This window comes from Solanum lycopersicum, chromosome 11, assembly GCF_036512215.1.
Source record: "Solanum lycopersicum chromosome 11, SLM_r2.1".
NCBI classification, from domain to species: domain Eukaryota; kingdom Viridiplantae; phylum Streptophyta; class Magnoliopsida; order Solanales; family Solanaceae; genus Solanum; species Solanum lycopersicum.
Window position 1 is genome coordinate 1,738,676 of NC_090810.1, and position 15,637 is coordinate 1,754,312.

Consider the following 15,637-nt stretch of genomic DNA (forward strand, 5'->3'; position numbering starts at 1 on the left):
TTTAGTGTTGGATCGTTGTATATTAAGATTATGGGTTCAAATGAATTCAGTGACTTTGAAGTTATAAGCAAAATGTGACGGGAATTAAGATACTTAGTGAAGTGAAATCCAGCAATTTTTCTTCGAATTAAGCTCATGTGAGTTTCAAATTGGACTTGGAATTAAAAAGGGTTATTGAATGACATAACAGATCAAAACAAATTCAAATTGCGTAAACATGTAAGCACACTTAGTGTCGGTCTGCATAAGAAAAAATATCCATATCCTTTTACTAGTAACCTACCCACTTATCACAAGATAGCAAATGCCAAATTACTGCTGTGCACATTGGACTCTCTGTGCACCACCAGGCATATCATCATCTTCGTCATATGCCTCTTGGGCAGCTTGCTGCTTCCTTCGCATCTCATCCTCAATGTTCACATCGTGCAAAGTAGTCTCCTCACACTCGTCTAATTCCATATCAGATACTTGCAATTTGGGTTTTGGAGGCAGCACAGCCTCAAGGTTCTTGCACTGCTCTGCTGTTAATGACTCGGGGAAATCAACAGTGAAGTGAATGTACATTTTACCTCTCATGAACGGCCTTTGGTACATCGGCATTCCTTCATCGTTGATAGCCTTAAACTGATCTGCAGAGCCAAAGGAAAAAACGGGGTCAGTATTTCACAAGATATATTCATAAAGCATACATGTGGGTGGGTGCAGAGAGCGGGAGTGAAGGACAGAGAAGACTTAGATATTCATGAATCTACATAGTTGCATGGGAAGAAAATGGAAGTAAATAAAGGATCACAAACACAGAAGGAGTTCAATTGTCATCTTTCTGTCGAACCATATAAACAGGTAATACAGAGGGAAGTACTATTTACTGGTATAAATGGCAACATGTGAGGGTCAAGGCTGGAATCGGCATTGGAAAAAAAAATTGTTAGGACTGGCACTTTCCCAGAGTAATTAACTGATGATGGAGACTCAAATGCATTAAACAAAATCTTTTAAAGGTCATTAGGGGTTCTTTGGGCCTACCAGGCTTGACAACTTCGCCAGGTTGGGACTTAATGAGCAGCTGTCTGTTGTCTAGGTGAGTCAAGACAAACTGGAAACCACATAGGGCCTCAGTCAAGGTCAATGTGTGCTCAACAAAAAGATCATCTCCCTTTCGCTTGAACTTAGGATGTTCCTTTTGTTGCAAGACAAAAACAATGTCTCCAGTGATGGTATCTGGCTGCAAAAGCACAAATCATGTTCAAGAGCCAGTCATTATAAGCAAATCATTTCTAAAATGTGACCTGCACATATCTTACCGCTTCATCTGCCTCGCCTGGAAATGTTACTTTCTGCCCATTCTGCATACCCTTCTCCACGTGAACTTCCAACACCTTCTTCTCCTGCACAACCTTCTCACCCTTACACTGAGGGCACCTATCTTTGTCACTGATCATCTCACCAGTACCCTTACACTCATTGCAAGGGTGCTGCATCTGCTGGATCATGGATGGACCGAGCTGTCTGATAGAAACTTTCATTCCAGACCCTTGACAGCCAGAACATTTCATTGAAGCACCTGACTTGGACCCTTTACTGAAAAGGGGAACACGACACCATCAGTATCGTAGCATAGCACAAGATGGTAAAAGGCCACTCCACTCATAAATAACAAAATAAAGTTGAAAAATGAACAACCACGCTGTTTTAACTCACCCCTTGCACTTTGAGCACAACACATTGCGAGATAGTGAAAGCTTCTTTGATGTCCCATTGTAAAGATCCTCTAAAGAAACCTTGAGCGGGTGGATAACATCCTCTCCTCTTCTTTGTCTACGAGCTCTGCTGCTTCCACCACCTGAACATCAGAAAAATTGTAAGGAGAAAATAATTGCAGATATGAAAACAGCAGACAAAGAGAAGCGAAATTCAACTTCAAATATATGCAGCAAACATACCACCAAAGGGGTTTCCACCACCACCGAAGAATGATTGAAATATATCAAATGGGTCATGTCCACCACCTCCACCACCCATTCCTTCCTTTAGAGCATCCTCTCCATACTGATCATATATCTCACGCTTCTCCGGGTCACTCAAGACCTCATAAGCTTGAGCAAGCTCTTTAAACTGAAATACACAAATAATCCATCAACTAACAATAACAACCTACTAAGCTTGGGCAAGCTCTTAAAACTAAAAGAGCCAAAAGAGGACACCAATCCATCGAGATTGCACATGAATAACACACCATGTCTCTAGCTATATACAAAACATTGTCAAAAACACAACAGTAATTGCAGTTCCCAATTAAACACCATCTCTACATTCTGGATAATTCAAAAGTAACCCTGCCCAATTATTCACAAACTACAAAGCCTAAAACCAATATCCTAGTACACACTATATAGTTTAGCTAATCCAACAGTCAAATTACAGAACCAATGTTGGTACATTATAAGTCCATTTTTTCTTACTTCAATTAAGAAAGCAAAATTTAGAATCAAACTGACATACTCCAACAGTCCAACGGTCCAAATAATCCTGGTTACGCACATAGCTGACTGATTGATTCAGAGTATGAATTATTTTTTATAACTGTAGTGTCAGAACAGGCTTTCACACACCTCAACTAACTCCACAAGATACCTGTCACCCCAACAGTAACGGATAACAGGTAACTAACTAACTACACCAAAGCAAGAACAGATGAAAACTGGTCGAACCTGAGACTACATGATTCCTAAACTACTTCATTGACCACCAGGTTACGCCCTTGGATAATCTAAAACAATATTATACTACGCCACAATATAGTTCAGGCTGTTCAGCTAATAGACCGTCTAATTGGTACATTATGTAACAGTTTTATCTACTTCAATTAAGAAAGCATAACTTGATAGAACCAAACGGAATACTCAAACTAGTTTAGGTGGTCAAACCTGAGACTGAATGATTCTTAATCTACTTCATTGACCACAAGGTCACTCTTGGCTAATCTAAGAACACAATATTATACTAAGCACAATATATATCAGACTGTTCAGCTAATAAGACCGTTCAATTGGTACATAATGTGACAATTCTATCTACTTCAATTACTAAATCGAAATTTAATAGAACCAAACGGAATACTCAAACTAGTTTAGGTTAAATGCACAGTTCATTGATTGATTCATAGTATTTCACAGATCTAAAACATTTCAAATACCGATCTACACACAAAACTACACCTGATAATCAGAAACTCTACAAAAAACAGTATAAAAGTATATAATTACCTTCTCAGGATCGCCTCCCTTATCAGGATGATTTTTGATAGCAGCTTTACGATAAGCCTTTTTGAGATCTTCCTGAGAAGCAGCCTTAGGAACTCCTAAGATCTCATAATACTTTGTATTATCGCTCTTCTTCGGTGCTCTTCCAAACATCTTTCGATCTGTTGAACTAAGTCAATAGAAACTGATCCGAAACAAACAAAATCAACAAACAGATCTACAAAATTAGCAATCGAAATTCACTACAAAACTGTAAAATTTAATTAATCGATTGATCATTCTTACCGATTGAAAGTTGCGGCGAGAAGAGGAGAAGAGAGGTTCTTGACGGTGTTTTTAGGGAAATGAAGAGGAAAACAGAGAGAAAGGGCTTGGTGAGTGAGATTTCGTGGTTTTATTTGAGTTAAGAAAATTTGAAGGGCTATGATTTGTTTACGAGTTTAGAACTTTCTAGAATGGTTCATATACAAGAAAAGTCAAAAGTAGTATGCTATACAGTAAGAGGATACGAGTCGTCTGCTTCGTATCGATGGTATTTTTGAAATTTCGAATCTCATTGAATATATTTGGAATTATTGAATTTTTTTATTTTTAGAGTTGTTATGTTCATGAAGAAAGGTTAAACGATTGTAACATGAATAATATATTGATAATGTCATAACACGATTATCAAATAAATAAACTTACATTGATAATCGAAATAAATACTAGTTTCTTCGCTTTTACAATATCTTTATCTTTTAGTATTAATCGATCGAATGATCATTCTTTAGTAATTATTATAGAAGTAGAAGGAAAACTAATTTTAACCATGAAGTTTTTTGTCCATTCCTAGCTTCAATAGAAAATATCAAAATTCTGCTAATACTTAAAACTCCGATAAAAATCAAATATGATGTGCTAGTCATGGACGATATCCTCATTATCAATCTGCTGAATCAATTTATCAAATTCAAATTTAAAAATGCAGAAATAAAAAAAGAGAAATATAAAAAAAAAGTATGTAGGACATTAATTTTTCTATGTAAAAACGAAATAATATTACGTAGCGGGTTCATGTAGATTACACCAAATATGATTTTGTGAAAGTTTGTAAGGATATATATTTTACTATTGAAATATTTAGAGGGTGATAGGGTACTCGTGGGGTATATATGTTTGTGTGTAATTGAGAATATGATAATAGATTTTAAAGTTTAAATGAAAAAATAAATTATAAGTTATGTATAAACCCATTCAATATTCAAAAGATTCTTTATTGTTATCGTAATTTTTGTGATCGTATATACACTGACATACATATAACATATGTGTGATATTAATTTAAATTTTGACCCAAATCTCATCGAATTATGTGAAACTTAGAGATATAAATTTCTCATGTTGTTAAATTTTTTGAACATGATTAGTTTTATCAAAATTTCAACTTTGAAGCATCATTAATTCTCAAATTTTAATAGTTGAAAGAATGTTATACTAATAAATTTAGTTTGTGAAATAATTAAAGAAAAACATGGTAGGATGATTATGTTGGGCTTATTTTGTTTGCTTTTGTGGCTTTTACAGGCCAGGAATTACTTGGGCCTTTCTGTTATCTCAACTTAATCCAACTGTGTAAATAGTATGAAAATTTATATAAATATACAATTAATTTTAGAGCAACTTTCACATATAATAAATATAGAAATTATATTTGTATGTTGTAACTATAATTTACATAATTAAGCTCCATAATAAATTTTATGTTTGCCATAAAATTTTTGATTTGTATAATTCGCTAGATACATCCGATTGTATACAAATTGTTCAGTTTGTATAGATTCATTTGCATTGTAATATGTATAATAAGATCTGTATTTGTATAATTATAAGTGTCTAGGACGAAAAAATATATATATTTGCATTTTTATATACACTTTTCTCTCATTTTATACAAACGCAAACGCATTTTATATATTTGTATACTAAATGGGTACTTGTATACCGAATCATATGGCAAAAAAAATGGAGATGGCTATAACATTTAATTTGAATTAATAGTTTGTTATTTTACAAATCTTTTTCTCTCTTTTTTTTTTTTTGTATATTCTTTAAAATTCCTAGCCATTTGATTAGTAGGACAAAATAAAATGTGAATCTACGTATAAATTAGGTATACAATATAATTTTATATGTGAAATTTAAAAAGGGCGATATCAAATATGTGTATACATTTATTTTTATTTTGTGAATTTTATAAATTAAAAAGATGATATATTTATATCGTTAACTTAATTATCTGATGAGCAGGTAAGTACATATCTGTATTTTCAACTTATGTGTTTGTAAATCTTCACAATTCGTTTATTTTGCCACTAATTTATATATCAATTTTTATTTACTAGTTAGTAAATTTTAGGGGGTGTGCAAAAATTAAATCGATCAATAAACTGAACCTATAAAAGTATTATTGGTTTATTGTTGTTGGGGTATTAGGTTAACATTTTTTTTAATGGTTATAAAAAAATTTGGGTTATCTGCTCGGTAATGATTATTAATATTGAGTTATTGGATAAACTGATAACCCATTAAGACTAGTTATTTACTACTTTTACTTATACATAAATATTACATATTAATTCAATATCTTACTAGTTACTATATTTGTCCTTTAACCTTCTATTTACACTTCACAATGACTTCTAGACAAAACGTTAAAATCTAAAGTAAAAACCTTATTCTTCTTATTTCTCTTAGTGTTACATTTGTATAGTTCTTTTCATTTTTGTTATTTTTATTTCTATTTTATGAACATTATAAAGTTACATTATTGTATTTTCGCATCAAATATATTAGAAAAGTCATATATTTGTTTTGTAGTATTTTCTTATTGATTTTGTTATTGATTTAACATATTTAAAAGTCGAAAATCGATAAATCAAATTAATAACACATAAAATTAAATCAAATCGACTAATGCACACCCCTAGTAAATCTTCACAAATTTTATTTTTGAGGTTGTAAACCTTCATAAATTTGTATATTATGCGAATAATTCTTAAATTAGTTATTCTTTTCTATTTATGTGTATTATTTGTTTAAGATAGTTGAGATACCATTAATGTGCAAATCAAAGAAGTTGAAAATTGACATTATAATTAATTAAGGTTAACTATTTTTAGTCAACTATTGTTTGGGATCAAAGTAAAAATTGTTTAAAGGACTATTTATCCAAAAGAATGTTTTACAACTTTTCAATTTATACTTCAAAATGGTTAATTAGTGGTAGTATTTTCCATTTCTTTTAAGTATTTGATAAATTTTAATTTTACTTCTTATAATATCTTAGTAAATAAATTTATTTCTTTAATTATTTAAATTGTGAATTTTTTTTGTATCCTTTTAATTAAATATTCATAGATTTAAAATTATAAAGTCTTTAATTAGTCATTATTATCACGTAAAAGTTAAAACTTATATTGTTATTGTAGCTTGTAGGATATTTTAATACATAAAAATTAAATATACCCATTTTGTTTTAATTCAAAGTTCTTAATTTGCTTAAACACAAAATTTAGCCAATATTTTTTTCTTGAATTTTATGACACTGTTAATGTGCGTAATCATTTAAATTTTGTGATCACAAATTTGTCATTTAATTTGATAAAAAATTTTAACTATAGAAAGAATCAGAAAAAACTTACACACATCACACCAATTGTTTATATTAAATAAATGCAAAATACACTATTACGTAATTTAATAAAATAAAATAAACTATAAATTTAAACACATAACATGTAATAAACACCCGATATAAATAAGATCCAATTTAACAAATATAAAAGGCAAAGTACAATACTTTGAATTGAGATGAAGGAAATGTTATTATTCCTTACGTTCATATATGTGTAATTCTTTTTTACTTGTTCAATTTGAAAATCAAAAATTATTATTCATACATCTTTATTTACATTAAAATTTCAACTATTTATCGAATCTAAGAAAAGGACTATAAATAGAATGTATTATATATAATTTTACGTGAAATTATTTTTGACGTTTAGACTCATAATTTTTAATTAAAATAAAAATTTATTTTTCATTTGCCATTCGATATTTCAAATCCATATTAAAATTTCGATTAAATTTAAACGCTCACGGAGGAAAGGACATGGTATTATATATACAACCGAATGCATAAGATACCAATCTACAAAAACCGATTACCCAAATTTGTCGTCTTCCTCATTACGTATGCAATCTCTGTCTTCTTCCGCCATGATAACACCTCCACATCTTTCTTTTCTCTTCTTTACTCTTCATTTTCACATTACTTTCTCTGCACAAAGTTAAGAGTTTTACTCTCCTTATTACCACTTACTTTACTATCCATGTATAGATTTGGTGTATGAATCCTTCAAATTTCATGCTTAATTGTTGTTTTTATCGTATTTGACGAACACCCTTTTCGTTATTTGATCTGTGTTTATGGTTTTTTTGAGTTATTTTATAGATTTGATAGACACCCATTTCGGATTTTGATCTGATTTTCAAGCTGTAGTTATGTATAACACACCTTTAGTTCTGTCCTTTCTTCTTTTGTTATCATTTCCACTGATTTTCATTTTTGCCCCAAAAATTCTACATCAGAAACACACTGAAATTTCAATTCCTGATGAGGTTGATGATATCGCTTTATTTCGCCGTGCGACCCTTTATTCAGTCGGTAAACGTGGTGGGGATGGTGGGATTAGGGCGGTTTCCCGGTTGGGTGTTACGAATCCTCGCCGGAAAATTGCTTTTTTGTTTCTGACGAACACAGATCTCCATTTCGCGCCGCTTTGGGAGCGATTTTTCTCCGGTCATGGAGATTTGTACAATATTTACATCCACGCAGATCCATCTGCGAAAGTTGCTTCACCTGGCGGTGTTTTCGATGGGCGGTTTATTCCGGCGAAGAAAACCGAACGCGCCTCCCCTTCACTAATCTCCGCCACTCGCCGACTTCTAGCCACGGCGATTCTAGACGATTCCATGAATTCCTATTTCGCCGTTGTTTCTCAACACTGTATCCCGCTTCACTCTTTCAAATTCGTTTACAAATCTCTCTTCAAATCAACTCATTCCCCGGTACACCGGAGCTTCATTGAGATACTCTCCGGTGAACCGCAGTTATGGGATCGGTATATCGCTAGAGGAGAATCCGTCATGCTACCTGAAGTCCCATTCGATCGGTTTCGGGTCGGGTCACAGTTCTTCATGCTGACCCGAAGCCATGCCCGGTTAGTAGTCCGTGACCGGAAGTTATGGAGGAAGTTCAAATTGCCTTGTTTGAACAAAGACTCATGTTACCCGGAAGAGCATTACTTCCCGACCCTTTTGTCAATGGAGGATCCGGATAGGTGTACCCATTACACACTCACTCGGGTCAATTGGACCGGTAGTGTGGACGGGCACCCGCATACCTATTACCCGAATGAGATCTCACCGGAGCTCATTCACGAGCTCCGGGAGTCTAATAACACGTATTCACACATGTTCGCGAGGAAATTCTCGCCGGATTGTTTGAAGCCGTTGATGGACATTGCGGATAAGGTCATCTTCCGAAAGTAAAACGGGTCGGGTATGTATCTTTTACCTATTTGTTAAGCTTATTTTCCAATATAGTTTGCTTTTTTGCTTGTTAGTATTAACCATTGTTGTGTTTTTAGCATTGCCTCAATTGGGTTAGAGAATTCATTAGTTTAACTCCATGAGTCGTGAGAATACGTGTTAGTTAACCATTGTTATGTAACAAGTGGACTAGTCGAGATGTGGATTTGATAGTTGTATGTTTTGAGATGTTTGTACATGTGTGAATTAGACGTACATCATCGTATATCAAGTACGATTTCAATTTTCCGTAGATAAAAGTGTGATCTTTGAACAATAATATGGTATTTGTTGATTATAAAAGAAGTAGTGGACATGAAATGATTTAGTAGGTGATATATTGAGGTGGTTCAAGGGACAAATCCAGATGAGAAGACATAATTTTGGAAGTGAGTAAACATTATTTTATCCTTATGAGTTGGAATTGTTACAAGGTGGTTGGGAAGTTGCTTGAAAATGTGTTTTTTTAGTCAATTCAACATGTTCAAAAATATAAAATTTCATTAGACGCAACCTCATTTTTCTAAGTAATTGGATAGTTTAATGCTTCTTCAAATCTAAGCCATTCAATCTTTGTCCCTACAAACTTGTTTTGCTTTGTGCTTTGATGTGATCCTTTTGTCTGGAAAGTCTATCTTCATGATGGGTGTTTTTAGATGATTGAATTTGTTCAAAGAGCGAAATTCGTTGTAGAATTTGAAGTAGACACAACAAAATGAAAGAAAATCGGTCGTTGCTCTTCTAAAATCACACGGTTCTTGGGACATCACTATCGGTGTGAGTTAGTAGTTGGTCTATTGTGAAACCATCGAGGACATCACTATTTGGTGAAATAGTCATCAACTGTACCGGATATAGATAAAGAAATGAACGATCTCAGAGAGAACTCCACTGATGGTGGGACACATTAGTCATCGCCATATTATATCTGTTAGCGAGAGATGATAGGTAAACAATCGAGGTGTTATTTTAGAATTGTTTAATCTATGGGAACAGTGTGTGTCTGGTTGAATGTCTTTTTTTCATTTGATATATTTGACTAATTTTTTAAATGCTTTTTTGCAGGTGTGGACTCAAGACTGGAATCTTTTGTATTTTAAGTTATTGAAGCACAAAGGCGCAAGCCAAAAGCTCTTTTGTTGGAATAAACAAATAAAATGTTTTTTTGGTGGTCCAATGTATATACAGGAAAAAGAAAAAAAGACAAGATAAGGTGTGAAATAATATTATTATCAGAAGTCCAAAAAAAAGGGGTGTGGAGTTAAGAGTGGAGTTTGTTACCAAAAGGGAATTATTGTAGGAAAATATAAAAAGAGCAAAAAGTAGCAAATGGCTCATTGCTTCTTCTTTTTTTTCTCATCTTTTTTCCCTTTTTGTGTTCTTTAAAAAAAAATGTAGATGAAGAATAGTCAAGTCTCCCATTTGCTTTTCCCCCTTTTGTGTTGTTTTATTTGTATTATTATTCTCTTCCTTGTTGTGGTAATGTAATGTTACATTAGTTTGTTAGTAGCATCTACGAGTGATATTTCATATTGATTATCTCTTTCCTCGTCTTACGACACTTGCACAAACCCTTTTCCCTGCGTATGTTTTATATATATATTCTTTTATTTATGTATCAAGCGCAAGAAAATGAGGATTTTTTTTTTTTAGTTTCATCTTTTATCCATTTATAAAAGAGGCCAAAAAAAGTTGGTCAAATGAATAATTGGCTGTGAAATTAAAGAGAAGCATGCATGGTATATATTATCCAAAAGGACTGGCAGGCGTGATTTATTAGGTCTATTTATAGCCTACTAATACTTGTTCGACCTGCCTCTACGTCCTCTTCTTATATTCATTGTATATAGTCGACTTCTTTATTTCTCCTCTTTCATATGTACATGTATATCTTAATCTCGTTTTCATCATCTTTTCTATTATAAAGAACTTCTCAAATATTTTCATTCTTAATCTTCTTCATTTTTCTAATATACTCACACGTTATGTTAAAAGTTTTGTTTCTGTTATTTTTATTTTCTAGATATGTGAGCTCTTGGCTAGTCAATTACTTATCCAATACAACATGGTGGTCTAACATCCATTTTATAAAATCTACCTTTTGACAACACATTTTTATCACGTAGAACATCGGACATGAGCCTTCATTTCATCCCTCTAGCCGATGCTTTAATACTCTTTTCAATAATCAAAATGGTAAATAAAAAAATCAAATTGTAACCGGTCTAATTAGATGTACAACAATATATTTAGTATAGATCTACCTAGTAGAATCTAAATCTAATTAAGTTTATTTTACTATAATATTTTAAGAAATCCAAAACCCAAAAATAATTTGAACCAGTAGACCCCATCGATATGAATTGGCCACAAAACTAATCTTTCATTCTTAATTATTGCCGGTCAATTTTAAAACAAAATCTATCGTACTAAATACTAATATTCAAATAAGAGGTACATATTTTTTATGCCAAATTTGTGAGTTAAGTAAAAATCAAGTGGAATCATCAATTTTTGAGTCTACTATGAATTTTAAGTCAATGCTTGAAAAAATAATAGGAACATAGCCTTACTTTAAACAAGAAATAAAATTTGGACAAAAATATTCATACACAAGAAATTGTAAAGGCTTAAACCCCCCCAAATCACGCTTCTATTTGAAATTCTAGCAAGTTTTTGAACCCTATAATTCATTTTTGAATTTTGGAACTTATAAAGATTTGAACATTATAAATTATTCATCGGGTATCTTTCATTAATGTCTTTTCACATTGAAAAGAAAAATTATTTCCAATTTTTAAGCAAGTTGGGGTGACAAGAATGAAAGGGAGTGTAGTTGACAAACAAAAGTTCTCACTTCTAAGTGATGGAGACATAGCAATAAGTTATGACAAGTGTGTCAATATTTTAAGAACCATTTGATCATAAATTATTCACTTTATTTTTAATGATCAAACTTTCGCACATCTCGACTAAAATTATTCACTTTTTTGGTAAAATAATTTGTTACTTTGTATGAAAATTAATGTTTGAACATGAAAATTTCAAATCCAACTTGAACTTGTATGCTAAAATATCTTATACTAACATATTTTCGTTTCATTTTTCACTTTTGAAATTATATTTAAAACAGAAATGTTTACTTCAGTACAACCATAGATTACTCTCATGGATACAATATTTATTCACATTTACACACATTAAATGAGTTACAATAGGTGAGTGAGATTACCTCCTTGAAGTTTAACTCCAAATTTCACCTACTTGGTGGTAGACTTTAAGATTCTATGGAAATACCCTAATTTCTCAAAGCCAAGCTCAAACACAAATATATATGGACCGGACTCCTCGTGATCGGGTGATCATGAGGTTCTGGTCAACTTAGGTGAGTTCTCCTCACAATTAGTTGTACATTAGATTGTCTTTTATTTCCCATGCCTTGAACCTCTCATATGGGGTCGCGACTCTAAGGGCTTTATCCCAAGCTCATATGAGCTTCTCGCGATTAGCCCCACGGTTCATTCAACCTCATTGTCCCCCCCGGAAGGTGATGCTTCCCAATCTCAAACACCCTCGCAATTGACTCGCATAGCAAGATGCCCTTGAAAAGCTTGGGGTTCAATTTCCAACTTTTGTTTTGATATTTTCGCATCAACCCTTCCTCCAACTTATCCCAAGCATCCCACTTACTTCAAGTGGCCTTGTGGTAGTGTATTTAGGACACTTCAAACACATCAACAAGCTCAAAGTTAACCACACTCGAGGCTTCAAGTTTATGCGGCTTTGCAAATAAGACGTAAGCCATGAGCATTAACACATGGACTCTGCGGAGGGTAGAGCCTTGGTAATGTATTTAGTACACTTTAAACACTTCAACAAGCTCAAAGTTATACACACTCAAGGCTTCAAGTTTATGTGGCTTTACAATAAGATGTAAGCCATGAGCATCAACACATGGACTCTGCGGAGGGTAGAGTGCATAGAATAGAGAGTACATACAAATCTCACGGATAGATAGACCTCGCCTCAAGAAAAAGCATATAAAACGAAATCAAACAAGAAACTAACAAAAGTTTAAAAAGATCATGACATATAGATATATAAGTAGTCACATTTAGTTCAAAGAAACATTTCACGATAACAAAATGCACGCATAAATAGTCTACGATAATAGTTAGTAATATCAACATTCACAATCACGAAATGCACGCATTAATAATCTACGATGATATCAACATTATATACTCTAATTAGTACCAAGAACTTAAGATCCTCCCAACTTCAAAAGAAAGATAAGCATCAAGGCAAGCATAACATACTTGATTGACGCTAAGCCAACGATCATCCCAATCGCTCATCGTCACACTCTTCGGCTTGTAAATCTCAATTCCAACAATTTCCTTCACTAAACCCTTAAGCCCATAACTCCGAAGATTCTCATTCTCAAGCTCCTCCATAGCCCACTGCCTCAAATCAACAGTATTCGACACTCCAATTCCCCAATCATTCAACAATTTCCTCACATCATTCTCAACCCCAACTCCAACAAATCTGTAATCGTCGTTATTCAGGAAGTTACGGAGTTTCCAGGGAATATTTGGGGCATGAATGATTTGGTAAATCAAACAGGATTTTCCGACGCAGAGTTGGAGTGTTGCAACCGGGTTTTGACCTGCACCAGGGTTGAAGTTCGGGCGCCATTCAACGTCGATTCCGACGATTAAGCGGTGGAGACGGGATTGGTTAGAGGATTCGGTTCTGTCGATCCATGAACAGACCATGGCCGGATCACGAGTAACTAGGGTTTCGATTTCGGTTTCGTTCAAAAATACATCATAGAGTTTGTGACTGTTGTAAGGTAACTGGTAATCTTTGATCCTTACACTCATGGCGTTCAGAAGAAGAAGAAACAATGGTGAATTTTGAAATTTGGGACTGAGAAACGAAATTAGGGTTTTAAGTCGTAACGCACGGGTCGGATTAAAAGCCCATTATAATGTGAAGATAATATGGATAGTCCGTTTTCGCTAGGAATTCTAACTCCGCAATAAGTGTTACTTTAGCAAAAATCGTGATTTACTTAAATTGAGATTGATTGTACCATAAGAAAAGATTATATCGAAGAATAATTAATCACAATTATTACTGACTTGATTTTTTTCAATAAAATTACGTGTATTTGAAAGTTTATGATATTAAATTATTTTTTAAAAAAAATGAAATATGGAGATATGTAATTTATCATTGCATTATTTTAGGAATTTAGAATATGAATGATGATTTACTCATTTTGTAAGATTAACGTAAAATTTGATTTTCTATAACTTATAAAATTTTTATGTTTAAATGAAAAATATAATTTAAATATGTTTAAACAAATTTCAAACTTTATATTAATGATTTTGTATGGTAATATCATATGGGTATATCTAAAGAATAATATTTCAAAAGAATGTGACATGTTTCTTCATGTTTTCTTAGGGTGTTGGTAATGGCACGTGATTTATTGTGTGTGAGAATAGTGACATGGCATGAGGTGTATATCTTTGTATATTCATGGATATTGCATAGATATATAAAGGATTATACACGAATATACATAGATATACAAAGTGATTGGAAATAGATACAAAATATATTCATGCACACTTAAATGTGCACACGTGGATGTTCAACTTTGAATTCCTTCTAGTTCCACAAATAAAATCTAAAAAAATAGAAAGTATATTTTTTTTTCTTCTTCATTTGTTCATTATACTGTTTTTGATATTTATCACTGAATAATTTATCATGTTATATCTGCTATTACACACTATTCATTTTTTAATATTTAGATAATTTATATTTAATAAAAGTGATTTGGTGAAATAACCTCCTATACTTGTTGCTTCTTAATCTCCGTATCAAATTAAAATACTGAATAACTATTATTACACAAATAAAACAGATTTTATTCGTACTTTTACAAAATAAAAAGACTATTAAACCAAATATAACTAACATATCTAAATTCTCTTTTCAATTTTGAGTCTTGAGCTCTAATGTTTTTTAATTTTTTCTAAAAAAGTAAAAATTCACCTTAACAAATATCTCTACAAAACAATCTGCTTAAGTAAAAAAGCAAATAAACAACTTGAAGATAGTTAACAATTTGGATTTAAATTATTTTTTAAAAAAAGTTGACAACTTGCAATACAAAATTAAGCAACTTGAATTAACACACTTGCTAACCAACAAAATAACAAATATATTTATTTAAATGAATATGCCAAACTTTGAGCAACCCTATTAGGAAAAAGACAAAAATATTTGGTATAAAATAACCTAACTTTGAATTAAAATAATCTATGGAAGTACATCAAGCTATTTCAAATGTGCAACATATGAAATCATTATCTTCTCAAATAATAATATATTTTATATAAATAAAAACCCACACTTTTAACTTCAAGTTGTGGTATGATAAAAAGTGAAAAAAGATATATTTTTTGTTATCTTTATTTATTAAAGAGGTATTAGAATATAGCATATGGAAGCTCCACAAGGAAGTATCAACAAAATCTAGTATACTATGTTTATTCAATTTTCAATTGGAAAAAATATAATATAGTATTTACTTTGTGTTGGTGTTCAATAATTATTAGAAAATATAGATTTTTCTCACCATGAATCAATAAAAAAACTATCATATAAAATATAATTTCCTTTCTCATTCCCAATAGTGTGAAGGTTTCTAT

The 15,637-nt window shown here is 32.2% G+C and overlaps 2 protein-coding genes and 1 long non-coding RNA gene across 3 annotated transcripts; 2 read left to right on the forward strand and 1 right to left on the reverse strand.

The window, feature by feature from the left end:
- Nucleotides 1-100: 100 nt before the first annotated feature.
- LOC101258610 (dnaJ protein homolog) lies at nucleotides 101-3,654 on the reverse strand. The gene is given in 7 exon segments (NM_001247312.2): nucleotides 101-632; nucleotides 1,030-1,228; nucleotides 1,308-1,584; nucleotides 1,705-1,846; nucleotides 1,947-2,118; nucleotides 3,270-3,450; nucleotides 3,552-3,654. Coding segments are annotated over 6 exon segments (1,260 nt in total). The 5' UTR covers nucleotides 3,420-3,450; nucleotides 3,552-3,654; the 3' UTR covers nucleotides 101-312.
- A 3,727-nt stretch (nucleotides 3,655-7,381) lies between these two features.
- On the forward strand, nucleotides 7,382-10,439 carry LOC101259104 (glycosyltransferase BC10). Its single transcript, XM_004249891.5, has 2 exons — nucleotides 7,382-8,871; nucleotides 9,966-10,439. The coding sequence occupies exon 1, from the start codon at nucleotides 7,812-7,814 to the stop codon at nucleotides 8,859-8,861; it is 1,050 nt and encodes a 349-aa protein (XP_004249939.1). The 5' UTR covers nucleotides 7,382-7,811; the 3' UTR covers nucleotides 8,862-8,871; nucleotides 9,966-10,439.
- Nucleotides 10,440-12,970: 2,531 nt separating this feature from the next.
- Nucleotides 12,971-14,073, forward strand: LOC138339620 (uncharacterized). The gene is made up of 2 exons (XR_011212480.1): nucleotides 12,971-13,898; nucleotides 13,953-14,073. It is a non-coding gene; the product is annotated as an uncharacterized lncRNA (long non-coding RNA).
- Nucleotides 14,074-15,637: the final 1,564 nt, after the last annotated feature.

What these genes read in the sequence shown, in the direction of transcription:
- LOC101259104 (XM_004249891.5), top strand. Translation starts at nt 7,812, where the DNA reads ATGTATAACACACCTTTAGTTCTGTCCTTTCTTCTTTTGTTATCATTT.